At 35.5% G+C, this 20,116-nt stretch overlaps 1 protein-coding gene across 2 annotated transcripts in view; it reads right to left on the minus strand.

Annotated features, from left to right (window-relative positions):
• Positions 1-20,116, minus strand: part of IFRD1 (interferon related developmental regulator 1) — a 47,823-nt gene that overhangs the window by 10,994 nt on the left and 16,713 nt on the right. For both annotated transcript variants that reach the window (XM_074193889.1, XM_074193888.1), the window contains exons 2-11: positions 13,023-13,127; positions 12,777-12,861; positions 12,131-12,255; positions 10,558-10,715; positions 8,880-8,930; positions 8,604-8,782; positions 8,370-8,478; positions 4,985-5,119; positions 3,181-3,309; positions 2,500-2,595 (exon numbers count right to left, since the gene is read on the minus strand). In XM_074193889.1, coding sequence (XP_074049990.1) covers positions 2,500-2,595; positions 3,181-3,309; positions 4,985-5,119; positions 8,370-8,478; positions 8,604-8,782; positions 8,880-8,930; positions 10,558-10,715; positions 12,131-12,255; positions 12,777-12,861; positions 13,023-13,071 — 1,116 coding nt within the window. In that variant the 5' untranslated portion in view covers positions 13,072-13,127. The remainder of the gene's footprint in view (positions 1-2,499; positions 2,596-3,180; positions 3,310-4,984; positions 5,120-8,369; positions 8,479-8,603; positions 8,783-8,879; positions 8,931-10,557; positions 10,716-12,130; positions 12,256-12,776; positions 12,862-13,022; positions 13,128-20,116) is intronic.

Here is a 20,116-nt window from a genome sequence, read left to right on the forward strand (position 1 = left end):
TAGAACACAAAGGCAAAATTATGAGTGTATAAATTTTAACTTGTAATAGAAGCATTCCTCTGGCGTCTGGCTCCACCATTTCTCACTTTGCTTTCACTTTTGACAAATCAGAGACTGGGGAAATGAGCAAACAGAAGAAAAAACCCAAACCATAGACTTATAATAAGGGCAAAGCTTCTATATCTAAAGCCTCTAAGAAATAAATAGAATTGGTCTTAGGTTATGGAAGAGCTCAAAAAGTAAGGGAGAAAGGAAAATTTGGGAAGAAAATTGAAAGCATTTGCAGAAAAATCATGAAAACCAAGCCAGAAACTTGGTGAATGAGATACCAAAAAAAAAAAAATACTGAAGAAAATATCTTAAAAACCAGTTTAGGTCAAATGGAAAAAGCAGTCCAAAAGGCTTTAAGAAGAAAGCTTTAAAAAACAGAACTGAGCAGATGGAAAAGAAATAATGTAAGAAATAAGGAAGAAAATAATTCCTTCAAATATAGAATGGAACTAAAGGAAGTTGATAACTTTGTGAGAAATCAAGAAACAATAAAACCAAAAGAATGAAAAACAAATAGAGAATGTGCAATTATCTCATTGGAAAAACAACTGACCTGGAAAACTGATCCAGGAGAGTTAATTTTAAAATTATTGGACTACCTGAAAGTCATGACCAAAAAAGAACACCTGAGGCTTCATTTTTCAAGAAATTCTCCAAGAAAATGGCCCGATATCCTAGAAGCAGAGGGTAAAATAGGGATCCCAAAATAAAAACTCCCAGATTATAGCCAAATTGCAGAACCTCCAAATCAAAAAGAAAATATTATAAGCTATCAGAAGAAACAATTCAAATATCATGAAGCTACACACTGGATTTAACAACTTCCATATTAAGGGCTCATAGGGTTTGGAATATGATATCTGGAAGGGAAAAGAGCTTGGATTACAACTAAGCATCAACTATCTAGCAAAACTGAACATCCTCTTTCAGGGGAAAAGATGGACATTCAATGAAATAGGGGACTGTCAAATGTCCCTGATGAAAAGATCAGAGCTAAACAGAAAGTCTGATCTTCAAGTACAGAACTCGTGTGACAGACGCATAGAGAGAGTGAACAGCAAGGATAAATTAGAGGAATTTAATGATGCTGAACTACTTGAATTCCTACATGGGAAGATGATACTGATAACTCATGAACCTTCTCATTTATTAGAACAGTTAGAAAGGATATAAATAGACAAGGCACAGGAGGGAGATGAATATGATGGTATAACATATCGTAAAGATGGAGTTAATGAGCAAGAAAGGAAAGTACTGGAAGAAAGGGAAAGGAGAGTTAGAATGGGCTAAGATATTTCCTATAAGAGGCAAGGAAAAAGCTTTTGCAATGGAGTGGAAGAAATTAAGGGGGAATGAGTGAGCCTTCATTCTCAGAAGTGGTTCAGAGAGGAAATAACATACAACACACTTCAATTGGGAATAGAAAACTGTCTTATCCTAGAAGAAAAAAAAGAGAGGAAAGAGTTGGAGAGAAACAGGATGGGGGTGGAGGGTGAGGGAAGATCACAGGAGAAGGTGTTAGATCTAATATACTTTTGAGGAAGGACAAAGTGAAAGGAGAGAGAAAATAGAATAAATGGGAGTGGGGAGCACAAGATGAAAGGAAACATAGTTAGCAATAGCAGCTGTAAGGAAAAATACTGAAGCAGTTTCTCAAGATGGGCTTATGATAAAGATAAAGAATGCTATCCAGGGGCAGCTAGGTGGCACAGTGGATAGAGCACCAGCCCTGGAGTCAGGAGTATCCAAGTTCAAATCCAGCACCAGACACTTATTACCTAGCTGTGTGGCCTTGGGCAAGCCACTTAAAACCCTTTTGCCTTGCAAAAAAACCTAAAAAAAAAAAAAGAAAAGAAAAAAAAAGAATGCAGAATGCTAGCCATCCCAGGACAGAACCGATGATCTGAATTTAGACTGAAGCACTTTGTTTTTTTCCATCTCACTTTTTCTTGAAGTTTCTTTTTTTTTTGGGGGGGGGGGAGATTATGCTTACCTTTACATCAAGACTATCGTAGTAATATGAAAAAATGTTTAGAAAAAGATAAATGAAAAAGGAGAGAAATCTTAAATGTAGGGAGCTAAGACAAGAACTCTTAAGCATAGTCATTCCTAGGTGGCCATTTCTAATTGGGGTGGATCATTCATAATACATACTTATTTGTATAATAAATACATAAATGTGTAAGTGTATGTGTGCATGCATGCACCCACAAATAAGTAGATGATGCTAAGGATTTAGGAAATCAAACCATAATTCAGGAACATTAAAAAAAACAGATCCCAACTCAACTGAAATAAAGCTAAGGTCATAGTAATAACATCAAGATCACAGTAACATAAATCACTAAAGTCCAAATCACTGGAAGATATGGTTAAAACCTATTAATGCAAATGTTTTGTACAGTCCAATTTTTCTTGCATGTATTGAATAAGGCTTTAAAAACATACCCTTTCAAAACGAGAAATTTTCATTGTTTTAAGTGTGGCAGGATCAAGCATCACTGGTGGTCCAAGCTCAAATACATTCCGAAGAAATTCATTTGACTAACAAAAATAAATCAATAAGAGGTCTTTAAGTAAATAATTCAAAGAACCTAAAAATATAACAGCATAAATATAGATTTCTGTCAATTAACATGGCATAGTGAAAAGAGTGCTAGCCTTGAAGTCCAGAAAACCAGGGTTCCAGTCCTGCTTTTGATATATATTAGTTATGCTGATCCTGGACAAGTTAGTTAATTAACAACAGTGATTCCAGGCAACTGACTTAAGACTAAAGGGTTGCAAAAAAGGAAATGACCTATATTAGTAAAGGGAATTTCCTTACCTAGAAGAGTTTGCTATACCAAAAAAAATCAATGATACAGTCCCCAAACCTTAGATTTTATATTTATATCACAGAAATGAATTTTTTGACCTTGTATTTCTAACTATGGAAATTGTGAAAGACTAAAATAAAGATACTTCGAAGTGTACAATGTATATTTAAAAGTGTTATCCAAAAAAACCTATTTACTGCTAAAATATTATATAGAAAAGCATTCACTCATATCCCAAATACAAAAATTAAACTAAATAAATGATCAAAAATTTAAATGCGAAATATGCAGGCAAAAAGTAGCAACCTACCTGCAGATGATATTGCATCCCTGTTCCCAGAATCTCCTTAAAAGTGTCATAAGTTTGTTTTTTGACCCAGCAATCAATATACATACGTTCAGGTCCAAATTTAACAGTTTCTGTTGGAAAATCACGCTCCTATTTTTAAAAAAAGTACATAGATGCACATATGTTAAAAATAAGTGCAATGCTAAATGAATTTGCAAAAAATGACTTGGAGATTACCTTAGTATAAAAGTTCTTTAATTTTACAGATATAAGAGCTTAGTTAGGCCCAGATAAGTTAAGTGATAAGTATTAGTGGAAGAGTCAAAACTTGAAAGCCAGATCACTTGTGGTATGGAGCAAAGAATACCAACTTTTCCATTCAACCTGGGAATCAGAGGATCTAGTTTGAAATCCAACTTTGTGCATTTGTGCCTCTGTGTCTGATCTTGGAAAAATAACAACCCTTCTGGGTGTTAAGCTTGCTGTTCTATAAAATGAGATGACTGAACTAGAGAGATGATGTCTAATATCTCAGCTCTTTATCTAAAATCCTAAGATATCAAAAGTATTGCTCTTTTAAAGACAATATTGTCAAGGACATTGGAAGCAGCTAGCTCTGTTTCTATACTATCCTGTAGGGAATTTCCAAATTTTTATAGACAGAGAAATGACAATCTGGGAACATTTATTACCGTGCTCGGTTATATTTCCTCCCATTCTAAACACTCAAGGTAAAATTATAAGAATCACAGAATTTTAGAACTCTAAGGGTCCCTTGAGAAATAAACTAAGTCCATTTTTGCTAAGTTACAGTATTCTAAATTCCATGTATAACAATACAAAAACTTATCACAGAAATATTTTGAGATCAAAACAATGAAAAATTATCATTTATTTGCGAAACATGTTCCTCAAGGGAGGAACATTCAATCAACAACTGTTTATTAAGCATTTATGTGTTACACATAAATGACATATAAGTTAAAAGGATGCAGTTGATTATTTCAGCCCAAAGCCCTCAAAAGAAAAACAGAAAAGGAATTTTTAAAGAAATGATGTGAGGGGCAGCTAAGTGGTGTAGTGGATAAAGCACCGGCCTTGGAGTCAGGAGTACCTGGGTTCAAATCCGGTCTCAGACACTTAATAATTACCTAGCTGTGTGGCCTCGGGCAAGCCACTTAACCCCATTTGCCTTGCAAAAAAAACTAAAAAAAAAAAATGATGTGGCAGGGTAGCTAGGTGGCATAGTGGATAGTGCACCAGCCCTGGAGTCAGGGGGGAGCTGAGTTCAAATCTGGCCTCAGACACTTATAATTGCTAGCTGTGTGATCTTGGACAAGTCACTTAATCCCATTCTTTGCAAAAAAAAAAAAAGGACAATAGTAACAAAGATTATTTTACCAAAGTCATGTCCTTATATAAAAGCTGTCCTATAGCTCAAAGGCATCTCAAAACCTACAGCATTTAGTAAACCCCAATAGGCAAACAGCTCAATAGAAGGTCAGAGAATGAGGCTGAGAGAAGCTATGAATTTTAATTCTAGCTCTGCCACTAATAAGCTAATTGATTTATGTAAGTCTCTACACTACTATCTTAGTTACCTCATCTGTAAAACTGGGATTATATTAATCTTATCTGCCTCAATATTCTGTCATGAAAAACAAATAATATGCAAAACTGCTTAGAAAAATGAAAAGTACTAACCTTAACTAAAAATACTACATTGTACTCTACAGAGTATACAAACAATCAAGTAGTTTTTCTGGTTAACAGTAACTAAAAGTAGCTCCAGATTCACATAGCCTAAGCAAAAGAATAAGATTACCTCCACAGCTCTCAGAACATCTCTGAAGACAGATCGCTGCTTCCTTTTGTCAATTTTGGCTCTGTGTTTATTCCCATCTGTAGCCAATGCTCTGAGCTTCTGAGTCAAAGATTCCATGTCCTCATAATAAAAATCCTGGTAAAGAAAACAAAACTGATTTTTTCCTGGTCATATTCCTAATGTCTTTTGGAAATCACATTGTAAAGAATTTTTGGAAAAAAAAGTATCAACTTCCTCATCAATATTCAGCTATTCTTCCATTTAGATGAGACCTCAGCATTATGTGTGTGTGTGTGTATGTATATATTTGTGATCATTTATTTGCCAAACATGTTCTCAATTGCCATTTCTCTTCTAAATTCATGTAGGTAGGTCCAAACTATCTGTTTTCCAAGACTGTTTCACAAGAGATTCAACATGATCCTTACCCATCAGGATCTTAAGAGTTGGAGAAAGGGCAGATACATTCAAAACAAACCACCCCACAAGGCAATCTTGAACATCACATGGGTCATAAAGACTGGAAATCATCTACAATTAGATATAATTAGAACCCACAGGAACTGATCAAATATCCAAAGGAAAATACATAGGGAGGAAAGAACCTTCAGGAATATGAGGATACAGGAGAGCAGGTCAAACAGAATGAGAACACTGAAAGAAATCACTGGATCACAGGTGAAGTACTGAAGTCAAATTGAAAAGGAGTGAAAAAGAACCAAGCAAATGAAAATTAACAGACAATCTTTTCTAGATGTTTGGCTGTCAAAAGTTGAAAAATTATCTAAGACTGACAAGGTTACCTCAAGGGGTTTTTGTTTTGTTTTGGTTTTGATTTTAAGGTTGGAAGAGATCTAGGAATGTTTTTAAGGGGACAGAAAAGGAACAGTGGATAAGAAAGAGTAAGTTATTAAGGATAACAAATTTCCAAAGGAAATGACACAAAAGTGAATGAAGAGACAAGTGATTGTGCCTCAAGAAGAATATCCTGCCTCAATTAGAAACTGAAGGAAAGGAAAAGATTATGGTTAATGAGGACAAAGACCTACTAAGGAACAAGGGAGGAGATAACGCAATAAGTCTGCAGAGAAAGGATATCTGTCCAGTCACTGTGAAGAGTGTAAGAGAGTCAAATAGAGAAATATCCAATTGCTATGCAGCAGCAAGGGCTGAGTGAAATTGGGAATCATAGAGAATACGCAAGAGTTGCTTGACTTTCCCCTTCAGCATTTAATTGATTAAAACAATTCAAAAACTAACACTTCCATCTCACTAACTTCACACCAAAAATTTGGAACTCTACCCAAAAAGGCTATCAAACTGTGCACACACTTTGACTTAGCAATACCACTATAAGGACTTTATAGATCCCCAAAATATCTAAGAAATAAGAAAAAGAACCACACGTACAAAAATATTTATAACCTTTCTTTTTGCTTAAGAATTGGAAATTGAGAATGTCTATCCAACTGGGGAATGGCCAAACAAGTTGTGGCATATAATTGTGATGGAATACTGTTGTGCTTTAAGAAACAATGTGCAGTTATGGTTTTAGAAAAACCTGGGAAAACTTATATGAACTAATGGCAAACCCAAGAGACCACTGTACCCTGTAATAGCAATAATGTAAAGATTATCAACTACGAAAACTTAAGCTATGATCAATACAATGATCCATGAGGTTCCAAAGTACTCATGATGAAAGATGTTTTCCACTTCCAGAGAAAGAATTGAACTCGAAGTGCAAACTGAAAAATATATTTATTTTCTTTTTTTCTGAGCAGAATTAACAGGAAAATGTTTTTATGACTTCACGTATCTACTGAGAATACTTGCCTTCTCAGTGAGTGGGGGAAAGGATGGAAAGGAGAGAATTTAGAACTCAAAGATTAAAAAATAAAGTTAAAAAAATAAACCATTCTCTCTATGAAAAAACAACAAAAACAAAACTGATCACAATTAGATGCCAAAAAATGTGACTAGTTCTCTCTAATTTCAGAAGGTCCTGATTCTTGAGCAAATAAAGAAATAAATGTTCTTAGAAAACTACAAGAGCAATAGAGAAGTATCTTCTTTCAAACATGTAGTAAGACTGATAATTTTGAATAATTTATAAGTAGTGGGTAAATTTTGAATGTAAGAAAAGTTTAGACTTTGAAGTTCATGTTTTCTGACTACTTATGACTAAGTATGCCTATCTACAGAATTTAGTCTGTTCTTGAAATTGCTCACCATTGTCAATGCCAGAAAATTTGCCTTTTGAATACAGGAATGAATCCAAACCTGATAATAAATTATTATTATTATTATTATTATTTTAGTTTTTGCAAGGCAATGGGGTTAAGTGGCTTGCCCAAGGCCACACAGCTAGGTAATTATTAAGTATCTGAGACCGGATTTGAACCCACGTACTCCTGACTCCAGGACTCATGCTCTATTCACTGCGCCACCTAGCCTCCCCTCTGATAATAAATTATTAAAATAAAGACACCTGCCAATTTTTAGGCATGACTTGGAAAAATGACATGCATGCCAATGATTTATTTTATTAGATGCTAGATTTTGTCCAACAGTTAATCTGTTCCTCAACAAAAGAATGAACAGAACTTGTTTTATTCACCATGAGCTTGTATCATACCAAGGCTTATTTCTTACCATTTGTGGAAGACAATATAATGTGGATGAAAGCACTGGGCCTGGCATCAGGAAGATTTTGAGTTCTGTTCAGAAACTGGTAGGTATGTGGCATAGTGGATAAGAGTGTCAGGCAACATTCACGAAGACTCCTCTTCCTAAATTCAAATCTAACCTCAGACACTTACTAGCAAGTGATGCCCTGGGTAAATCACTTAGCTCTCCCTGCTTGCTTCAGTTTTTTCATATGTAAAATGAGCTGGAGAAGGAAATGGCAAAACCACCATTCCAGTATCTTTGCCTAGAAGGCAAAAATAGGATCACAAAGAATTGTACACAACTGAAAAAAAAAAAGAATAACTGATATTGTGTGATCTGAGAAAAAAAATCACTTAATCTCTCTGAATGTGTTTACCTTTTTACAATATGGAATTCACTTGCCCTACCTACCTCATAAAATTAACTAAATTAAAAGAGGTATATGTGTAAAAGCATTTTGTAAACCATAAAACAATGTATGTTATACGTAACATTATTTCTCCTTTGATATTTTAGGCATTCATGCCAACCAAATGAGCATGCAATTCTTATATCTCTCTATAATTATCTATTTTTTTCTCCTTGAGATATACCAATTACTCAAACAAATAACATACTACTTCAAATCCAAAAAGTTGGTCAGAGAACAAAATAATCAAATGTAACTATGCCATACATTCAAATGTAATTCTAGACAACCTGACATACATACATTATCAGTTTCTCTTGCAAGTTCAAAAAGAAGAGCCAAAGTTTCACCAGCAGCAATTCTCATGTTTACATCATCACAAGACAGCAAGCTTGGAAGTTTGTGTAAATGCCTAGAAAACACAATTACCTGTTATTAGACTATTTACAAAAAAAAATTTTTAAATGAAATTTATACTTAAATGTACTATCAGAAATATTTCTTTATAGAAATCAAACAGGCAAAAATTAAACTCACATCTCAATCTTTTTCTTTACTTCATTGATTGGGCAGATAGTCAATAACAAAGTCCACACTAAAAGAGAGCTGATATGAAGCACTGTATTAGGGGTGCTGCAGAAGCCATTAGTGTCTTTCTCTTTGTGATATGACTTGGTGAAGATATTTTCCAAACATTCCATAGTTGAATATAACTCCTAATTCACAAGAACATAAATTAAGATGACCATTTAATCTTTAGTATTATAATACTAGACTAGATGTATTAAAAAATATTTTAAGTTTTATACTTACAGTAATGTCATCTGTGGCAATAAAACAGCAAACTCCAAAGCAAATTGCACACTAAACATAAAAGAGAAGGGAAGTAATTTAATGCTTACTATTTTATTTCTATTTAACTGAAGATTTGTTTTCTAATTAAATTGTAATTTAAGTTCATGAGAAAATTGTTTAAATGATATCTATTTATGAAGTTGCCCAAGAGCAGCCCTGCAGAAAAGCACTTGAGCAGTACTTCACATACTTGGGGACTAATTCTAGCTCTGTTAGAATTTGATTATGGACTTGGGGAAATCATTCCATGACCCTACTTTTTTTTTAATACAGTTTCATAAGTATAGCACATATAATTAATATAATTGCAATATAAACTGGAATCATCAATTCTCTCCCCACAATCAAGAAAACTTATTTCCATTACCTCCTCTCCCTAATCATAGCAAAAGAAATCTTACATAATAAAATTTTAAAAAGCAAAAACAGAACCATGTCATGAAATGGTTGGAAGCATAAAAGAAAAGGTTAAAAAGAAATTGCTCTTTCAGCACCTATGGCTGCTATATTTTTCTTTTTATTATTTAATTATTCAACTGGATTCTCATGTTAGATCCAGTATATTAAGATAAAATGATTACAAACAATTTGTAATTCTTAAGCACCCAATTAGAAGAAGCACTTTGAAAACAACATCTTTAGGGGCAGCTAGGTGGCACAGTGGATAGAACTCCAGCCCTGAGGTCAAGAGGATCTGAGTTCAAATTTGACCCCTCGCTGTGTGACCTTGGGGCAAGTCATTTAACCCCACTGCCTTAAATAAAATTTTTTTTAAAAAAATCAACATCTTTGAATCTTGCCTATTCCAAATAATCACTCAAATCCAATCTAACAATATTAACGCTTTGCAAGACATTCTTCTGGGACTGGGGATAAAAAGACCAAAGAAAAAAGTCATCCCTCTCAAGGAACAATCATTCTACATGCAGAATAAAACAGATTAATAATGCGAGCATCTTGGGGCGGCTAGGTGGCGTAGTGGATAAAGCACTGGCCTTGGAGTCAGGAGTACCTGGGTTCAAATGCGGTCTCAGACACTTAATAATTACTTAGCTGTGTGGCCTTGGGCAAGCCACTTAACCCCATCTGCCTTGCAAAAAACTAAAAAAAAAAATAATGTGAGCATCTGAAGAGGAAGGGAGAATTTATCCAAAGTATTTCCATTGGAAAAGGTCAGGAGTGAATTGAGCTAGACAAATCAATTAAAGAAGTCATACTGTTCCCTATTCTTAGCCCCATTTGAAAAAAAAAATGTCATTTGTTTGCTGCATACCTAGGCAAAGTAGTCAGATGTTTTATTTTTTGAACTACTTGCATAGTTGATCCCTAAACTATTCAAAGCAGACTGAGGACAGGACTATTTTAAGAGATTTCCTTGGTAACGTATTTAATTATTTAATAGTACAACAGTTTTAACTTTCAGAAATCTGCTAAATACGATTCAAGAAAAAAAATCTCAAAAGACAAGAGAAAAGTTTAAATAATGTTAATTGTTTCTTAAAACTAAAGCAAAGATCAATAAGGACTACTAGGAATAAAATTATCAAAGGAGAAAGTTATCAAAATACATGTGCCACTTATGCCTGGATTTCCCTGATGAATACTTAAACTGGGAACACTGATTCATCATACTTACAGACTGTCTAGCCTGGATACTAGCTGTTCCATCACATATTATTTTCTTCAGAATAGGTGCAAGAGTCTTTAAAACCTCTTCACTTTCAATTCCAGGCCCCAGTTGTACACAAAGAATACATGCCAGTCCTGCAGCTGCACGCTGTTCATCACTTTTTCCTGGAGAGGAAACAAAAGTAAAAATATAACTGACTATGCAAAGCCCACAGGGTAAATTAACCCTAATTTAGGAGGGATGATTACCATTTTTCTAAAAAACACCAACATTAAATCTTACTTGACTTTATAATGCCTATTTCCCAAGCTCCTATAAGTGTTGTATGGATAGCTAAAAAACTTTTGTATAATCTTTGCATATTTTGTACTAAATGTCTAAAACTTAATAAAATATAAAAAGTCAATAATAAGAGATTAGGGTAGAGCTAGGTGGTTCAGTGGATAGAACAGAGTCTGAAATCAGGAACTCATTTTCCTGAGTTGGCCTCAGATACCTCCTAGCTATGTGACCCGGGGTAAGTCACTTCATCCTATTTGTCTCAGTTTCCTCATCTGTAAAATGAATTGGGAGAAGGAAATGGCAATCCATTCCAATATCTTTGGCAAAGAATAACCCAAATGAGGTCACAAATGAGTCAGGCAGGAGTGAAACAACTAACAACAAAAAAGGAGCTTAATAACAACAGTTTGTTGATTTCTTCGAAAACATTTCACATTATTTCTGTTATTGCTTAACCTATACCTCACCTTTAAATAGAGTTCTGGTCTCTGTAAAAAATATTTACTTGTATATTTTTTTTTCTTTCTTAGGGTTTATCATTCCCTCCTGCCCAGCCTATCCTCCAAAGTATTCCTGAATCAATCACCAGTCACTGCTCCTTCCTAAATGAAGATCTAGTTGGACAATAGATTAAGAAATAAGCCAAAGGAGAGAAAGGTGGTGGGAGGGCTTGCCTTTAGAATAAAAATGGAAATTCCCAGACTAGCAGTCTACATAGAGCTCTCTTTATAAAATTTACCTTGATAGTCAAGAATTTTTAATTGTACTACTGTGTATGACAAACTTATTCTTATATGACTAAAAAATCATTTTTAGAGAATGAGACTAAAAACTCACACACATATTCAAGTGAAATTAAAGCAATACTAGAAAGTATTTTAAGTTTTTATTTTAAATATAAGCAAAAGGTTCTAAAACAGCTTATCTAAAGTTCTATAATTCATATCCATTATACATGTAACATAGACATAGTTATGATCAATGTTTTTAAAAAATGAAATGCTAAGATTCAGAAATATCTACAACCAAAGAGCCATCTAGAGTATCCCACTAGACTTTTAAACAGTTGAAAAATTTAAGTCCTCCTGAATAGACTTATACAGGTAAACTGTATCTATCTCAAATTGCCTTGGTATTAAAATTATAAGAAACTTTCAGAAAAAGCTTACCACAACAACCATGATGGTTATTCCAAAGTAAGACCACCCAAAATTATTATGGTCATCAAAATGCTATTCTAAGGAAGGTGAAAAATAAGATTGTTTATATAACTGTTATTAATTTTTAAAAGGATTACCTTTTTTTAAGCAGCGCTCAATGCTGTCTGTTAATGTTATCCTTCTCTCCAGAATAAATTCATAAAGAATTTTAGAAGCCATTGCATTTTTAATGCCTTCAAGAGCAGCCTGCCTTGTCTTCGCACTGTAGAAAACGAAACATTTAGACATGAAAAAGCTAAGATACTTTTAGACTGACATTTGTTAGTTCATTTTTTTATAACTCTAGGACTATACATTTCAACTATTTTCCAATAAAATCTAAAAATATTCTCACAAAAAAACCAAGATTCTTGTGAAACTACTATTTAATGATATTACTAGGCAGGAGGACAAAGCTAATGACATTTTTGGACTTTCTGGTTAAAAAAAAATCAATTTTGAACATGTCAAATTTATTTCAATAAATTTTTTAAATGCAGACACCTACCAACTGCATGTGATCATTGCTCTAAAAAATTAATCATGAGTCCATTTATCTATAATATTCTGGCTAATAATTCCATTGCCTAGATTCAGAATTCAAAACAAAAATTTTCAAAATTCAAAAGCATGGACTTCTGAAAATAAAATACTGTATTAATGGAGGCCTGTACATAGAAGACCTACATAAAAAAAGTAAAATAATTAAGATGTTCCACAGGAATTTTTTAAAATTCTGCTTACCTCTTGTCAAATGTTAAATCAATTAATCCCTTCAGTTTATATTCTAAATCTTCCTGAGTTCCCTCTTCATCAAGAACTTCTGGTCCTAATGAAATACAAGCCAAGAAATATTAGCTTTAAAAGAAAGAGGAAGGAATAAGAACAATTGCTTGTTCTCAGTTTTTGAAAGATTTTCCATAATTATATTTTTAAACACCCTTTCATCTGAAGCAAAATCTGTTCTTATAGTTGCAAAAGGAAGCATACCATCCTCAGCAAAGCTAGCAGGATCACTGAAACCACTGCAATGGCTCATAGTTTCAATTGATGCATCTTCATCACTAAATGGCTGCACATTTCGATGTTGGCCACCTGGGAGGGAAGGAAAAAAAAATTAGCTAATTTGATAATATATTCACCTGATTTTCAGGAGGATTTTAAAATACAAGAGTGGCCATTTTAAGCATTTTTTATTTCTATTTTTCTTACACATGAACATGACCTATTACTTATGGATATGTTTTTTCATAATCAGATCATAAAACCATGATTCATAAGGACCTCTAATGTCCAGCAGCACAATTGTGCATATAGTAGTAAATCCTTAATAATTAATCTCTCAGGGGAGCCCTTGTAGGAGTGAAGAGAGCCAGACTTGGATTCAGGGTCTGAAGGAAGCCTGTCAATCAATAAACAGTTTTTAAATACTTTGGTTTCCTAACCTACAAAACGAGACAGCTGAACTCAAAGATCTTAATTCCTTCCAGTTTATATTACATAATATTAGCAACAAAAGTCCATATTTGCAAAATTTGAGTGATGAGGGAATAGGGCAGGATCACTATTAAATGGAAATAGATTCACTACAAACTCCAATGTTAACCACTACTGATTAAAAGATGGGATGATTACATTTTATATACATGGTATTTAAAGAAAAAATAGGTTTCCTTTGTTCTAAATACTACATCAATATTTTCATCACATCAAAACCTCCTTTTAAAACTATAATTACCTTACCAAATGATATCCTCATAATCTGTATACATAGCAATTTCACTCATGTTATTAACACTATTTTGGACTGAATGTGTGATTCATTGATTTATGCCAGGTTGTCCACTTTTTTTTAGGTTTTTTTCCAAGGTAAATGAGGTTAAGTGGCTTGCTTGAGGCCAAACAGCTAGGTAATTATTAAGTGTCTGAGGCTGGATTTGAACTCAGGCACTCCTGACTCCAGGGCCAGTACTCTATCCATTGTGCCACCTAGCCACCCCCCCTCAACTTACTTCTAAAAGATTTATTGAAACAATAGACAATAAATTTTGATTTGCCATTTTAGTGAGGTATCTGTGGTAGCTTGGCTTGACTAAAAGATTTAGTAAACCCACAAGGGGGTCATGCTCAGACTCCAACTTACAGCCTTTGTGGCTTACAGTGCAGGGAACTGGGGGGGGGGGGAGGGCAGTGGGGATAGTGCACCAGCTGGCCCCAGAGTCAGGAATACCTGAGGGCCTTGGGCTAGCAAGCTACTTAACCCCATTGCCTTACAAAAACCTAAAAAAAAATTAAACCAATTACACTTGACAGTGGTGGTAACAGAGATCATCAAAAACACTGGACAGAGTCAGAAAACCTAGACTAGTCTAATACAAGTTAAAAGACAAATAGAGTATTGTGATTGTGCCCACTATTCTCAGATCCAAGAAAATATCTCATGGGAACCTTCAAATTCTTGTATAATGTGTTATATATTGCCTTAATTGTATTAAGGAAAACAAAAGTTTCACAAAGTTTCCAAGAACATAAATAATTCTATTTTCTTATTATGAAAGAAAAAAGCAAGTGCTATAATAAGAGATAGTCTTTTCCCAAAGCAGCAGAGCACACCGATAAGTTTCTCCTTTTAAGATAACTGGTACTTTAAGTGTCCTAAAATTTAGCAATTCAGGACCTAATGAGATTGCAAAAGTGCAGAACACACAATTCTCTTATAATTTTAAAAATAGAAAAGATCTTAGACTTCATTTATTACTTCACTTTCTAGAGAAAATCCTAAAGCTCAGGAGTGAAATGATTTCCTCATGATCACAAGAGTAGAAGTTGGGACTAGAAAACAGGTCTTATGAATCCATATTCAGAATTTCTATCTCTGTACAACAGATTTCATTCTTTTAAATATTAATGGGATGTAGTGTGGTAGATCGACTCAAGAGTCAGTAGAAGACCTGAATTCAAGTTCCACCTGATATATTACGTGACCTTGCACAAGTCACATAACAAGCTGGTGTGATATTTATGTAAATCTAAGTCTGAGGTGTCAGACTTCAATTGTTTTCACTAGACGTGATTGATCAGAAGTAGCAAGGAAAAGCGTCTGACTATGATAGTTTTTGGAATCTATACTTAACTGCATGTAATTATTTTCTACAATGTAATCTATATATAGTTTTTAATTGCTATACTGTTAGTCACAAAATATTAAAAGATCATGACTAACAAAGAAATGGAAACAAAGTAGGTACCCACAGCTTGGAAAATGATTGAACAAATAACAAATGACCTAAGAAATTATGAATGCAATGTAACTTACTCAGCTACAAGAAACAAAGACTATGATGAATATAGCATGGGAAAAATTTTCACAAATTTAATACAAAGTGAAGCAAGCAGAGCCAAGAAAACAATATATATATACACTACAAGAATGTAAATGGAAAGAACAACCCACAAAAACAAACAAAAATAAATGTTATAAACAAGAAACCTGACTACAAAGAGATAACAGATATTTTTTGTAGAGGGGGGTTCACAGAGGTGAATATTGCATATGTTGTCATTTTTTTCCCTGTTCCTCCTCTTCTTCGCTATTTGGGATAGTTCTCTGGAATGGGGGCAGGGGAAATAGGAAAATTTAGGCAGATATAAAAACAAAAGATATTAATTAAAATTTACCTTTAAAATGTTTATTTATGTGATCTATTGCTGGGTCCATAAAAGATGGAAATCTTAAAGATCTAACCTATAAATTTTCTTCCCATTTTCTGTCTCCTACATGGGTGATTTGATCCTGAATTGGTACCTACCAGAACCAAAGAATTTTGTTACATGAATTTTAACACTTTCACTGTAGGTAACAATTTCACTGTAGGTGATAATTCAACACAAATCTCTAAAGGAAACATTAAAAAGGCTCCTTTTATTTCCTCCATCCGTACTACTCCTTAAGTTAACATACTTGTAGAAGAAAGAGTACTAAATCTGGAAGCTAGACCTGCACTGAAAATCTGCCTTTGACATTTACTAAATTATCCCTTCCATATGGGGGGGGGGGGGGGGTATGGGCATGATACCCACCCCCGTTCTAAAAAATTCTGTTCCAGAAAAGTTTGAATTTTTTCATCTTCTCTTATGGGGTGTGCTTACAGTATCTTATTGTAAAATTTGTGTTAAGTATTTGGTCCTAAGATCTGTGTCCTCTGCTGGCCTTTACATGTCAGGTACAGCTCCTGGAGAACTCCCCAAAATACTGCCATTTTATTTCTCATGGCAACTCAAGATATATTGAAACCGTGATAGGGAAAGTTAAGATGTGGAAGGGATAAGTAATCTAACCATTCTGAGACTCAAAGATTTAAAATGAAGTTATACTTCATATACTGTGGTCTATACTTCAGAGGATATCATGAGATGCTGCTATATTTAAAGCACTTTGCAAAATCATAAAGTACCATATAATAAAAAGTTATTATCTATAATACCTTTCAGTATTACTAAAATTAAGACTATCCCTATATCCCCTAAAAGAACCTACCCAAACACATATTTAGCATGCATTAACTGAACAGTACTAAATCAGAGAGTAAAGTACTGACATGGTTAAGTCTCAGTCATCAAACTCAAATTTAAGGAAATTTTTCCAAGGTCAGAGTTAAAATACAGAATTATGGGATTTTATAAATGGAAAGGATTTTACAAACAATAATAACAAGCATTTGAATAATTCTTTAGGATTTGCAGTCTCTTACAAGTATTTTTCTATCACTTTACCATTACAACACTGAGAGGCAGATGTTATTATTCTCATTTTAAAGAGGAAGAAACTGAGGCAAAGGAAGTTAAGTGACCTGCCCAGGGTCATAATTGTAGTGTCAGGCACCAGGATGGCACTTTATAAACTTGTGCCACTTAGTTACCTCTCAAAATTAACTAGATTCAACAATGATTCAATAATATCAAGGCCAGATCCATTAATGAATGTGCCAAGATGTGGAAGAGACACTGACCAAGTGTCCCATTTCCTAATGATTCATCTTCCCCACTGCTGTTTTCTCTCATTTGCTGCCTCCCTTTCAGAGTGTTGGGGTCACCAGCACAGGTCAAATTCTCTAGTGGGCTGTAGATCTCCCCTTCTCCAAGAACTACACCAGTCAAGAACAGTCTCTTGTGTCAAGTAAACAAGAATTATGTGCCTCTGTTCCCTCTTCTCTCCTGAAGTACTGATACAAAAAAAGGCAAATCATAGTTCCTGTTCTCAAGGAGTTCAAGTCTAATGGGGAGGCAACATATAAACATGTTATATACACAATAAATTGGAGATTATCAGAGAAGAGGTATTATATTAAGGATGATTAGAAAATGTTTCTTGCAGATGATGGTTTTGAAGGCTTTTTGCAAACTTTGGCTAAGACTTGAAGGAAAGCCAGGAGAGAGAATTCCAGACATAGGGGAACAGTCTGAAAATGCAAAGTCAGGAGATCTTTGAGGAATATATTGCCAAGGAAGCCAGTTGTTTGTCCTTCATTCTTGGAAGAGATTTAAGGCATGGTCCTTAAAAAAGAAATCTATCCCTTATACCCAAGATATCTTCTGCGGTGTCAGTGATCAAAATTTATATTTTTGGGTAGAGAATGCACAAGTATGATAACCCTATGTAGACAGAAGGAGGAAAGGGGGAAAAGGAAGACCATGTTATTCAACTAGCCCAGTTCCAATGGGGCAACTGGTAATGTTACTCACAGGCTGTTGCTTGCCCTTCATTCTTGAAAGGGGACCATGACACCAGGAAGGTGATGTTACGCATTAAATTTCAGTGAGGGATGGCTGTGCAAAATTACCAAACTCACTGTCTTCTCTGGAATCATCTAGGTCCAGTGAGAAGATACATACATACACATATATATATTTTTTTATCAGAATTGGCAAGAGATGGCCTCCAAGGAAGCCAGCATCATTGAATTGAAGAACAGATAGAAAAGAAATTCTAAAAATATCGGAAAGTTAGAAAGGGCAAGGTTAAGAAGGGCTTTAATGTCTAAAGATTTTTTTTATTTTATTCAAGAGGTGATAGGAAGCCATTGGAGTTTATTGAATAAGGAGGTAGGATGACATGGTCAAGACCTGCACTTTCAGAGAGGATTCAAGTGGGAAACTGAATGGAGCACTCTGGAGTGGGAAGAGACTTGAGGCACCAACATTCAGCAGGTTCTTGAAAAAAGAGGTGTGTAAAGAAATATTACAAAGGTGGAACCAAAAGAATTTGGCAACTTATTAAATGTATATTATATGAGTGGTGAGAAAGAGGAGTCTGACATTTAGACTGTAAATCTGATGACTTCAAGGATGGTAGTAGGAGTAGGAAAGATAGATGAGTTGTTTCTGCCATGTGGTGCTTAAGAGGTCTATGAAACACAACTTGACATGTCCAATTTGGCAGTCAGATGTAGGAAACTAGAGGCAAGATAGACATTAGGGTTGGAAACAGATCTGAGAATTATTTGCATAGAGATGATCATTGAATCCTTGTACATCTAGAAAAATATGTCAAGGTATACCAGCTCACCTAAGCCCTCCAATTTGTTCCTTTCACAGTAGTCTTCTTAACATATGGTCTAAAAGTCTTTCTCCATGTCTAAACATCAAATAGTTTATATTATATTATGTGAAGAAAAAACAAAAATTTTAAAATACAAAAGGGTTTTACAACTAGAATGCAAAACTCCACTCCATTTATATATATATATGTATATATATATATATTTCAAAAGTTATATACTGTGTTTCTAATACAAAAAGGTTCAGTATCGGTATTACTCATGTTATTGCTAGCAAGTGAACTTCTAAGACCTTTCTATAATTTCTGACAATATAAAGTCATTATAATACATAACAGGAAAGGAACAGAGTTGTCTGAATCATCCCCTAAGCTAAAATTTGACCTATTCTTTATGAAATAAAACAAATCCATTCTCAATTTCTATTATCGGTGGTGTTATTAGAATTCTCCCCAAAACCCTTGCTTTACTTATTTATATGCCTATACTGATTGATAGTCCTTCAAAACTTAAGACTGATAAACTTAAACAATCATCTTAATAACACCTCAGAAGGATAATGATGTGTTTTGGTTTTAGATTGTTTAGTTCTGAACAGGACAGTTTAGCTCGGATGTCCGTAACTCAACTCCAGACAGAGAAATAATGAATAAAGCAAAGTCTCCCAGCCATTTGGTCAACTGAGAATAAAAAGAATGTTATTTATACGTCAGTTTCCAAATAAGGGAAGAACTTTGCGGGGTTTTTTTTCCGATTATCTTTACAGGTTTGGCTTTCTCATCTGCTCGTCCCTATTCTTTTTATTTGCTTTCAGACTATGTGGGGGATGAATGTAGAGACGAGCGTTGCTTCAAGTCATTACTCCGGGTGAATTCGGTCTAAAACTGCAAGAATCCACCAGGGAAAGGGCCCCAGGGGGCAGAACAGAGACGAGGGGGTGGAGAGGGGCACGTTTTGGGACGGGAACGCGGGCAGACGGGGCAGCCCGGGGTCGAGGGTCAGGGGGCAGCGGAGGTCACGGGCCCGGGGGCAGGAACCTCGCGCCTTCCGGCTGACGCAGGCGCCGGCCGCTCCTACGCACGGGGGGGGGGTGGCGGGGGGAAGGGCCAGAAGCAACCCAGAATCCCGCCTCCGGGAGGGAAGGTGCCGGCCCGCGGGCGGCGGACATTCCCCCGAGACTCCATTTTGGAAGTGGGAGTGGGGGAGGGGAGGGCGGGAGTGCCCAGTCCGAGCTCCTTCCTGGTCCCGGGAAAACTCCCTTCCTCCCAGCAGCCCGCTTCCTGCTCGGGTTCAAGGGCCCGACGTACCACACACCCCGCCCCTTGTCCCTGGGTGCCCCATGGCCTTCGCCATTGTGCGCGAGGGGGGCCGCGGCGCGCGGCCTCAGAGGCATGACGGGAGTGGTAGTTCTCCGGCCCTCCACCGGGGCAGCCCCCGACGCGTACGCTACGGAGGAGCCGCACTACAACTCCCACAATGCCCTGCCCGGGGGGGCGACGCGTGGAGCAGGCCGCCAGCGCCGGGAAT

Source organism: Macrotis lagotis, chromosome 7, assembly GCF_037893015.1.
Source record: "Macrotis lagotis isolate mMagLag1 chromosome 7, bilby.v1.9.chrom.fasta, whole genome shotgun sequence".
NCBI classification, from domain to species: Eukaryota; Metazoa; Chordata; class Mammalia; order Peramelemorphia; family Peramelidae; genus Macrotis; species Macrotis lagotis.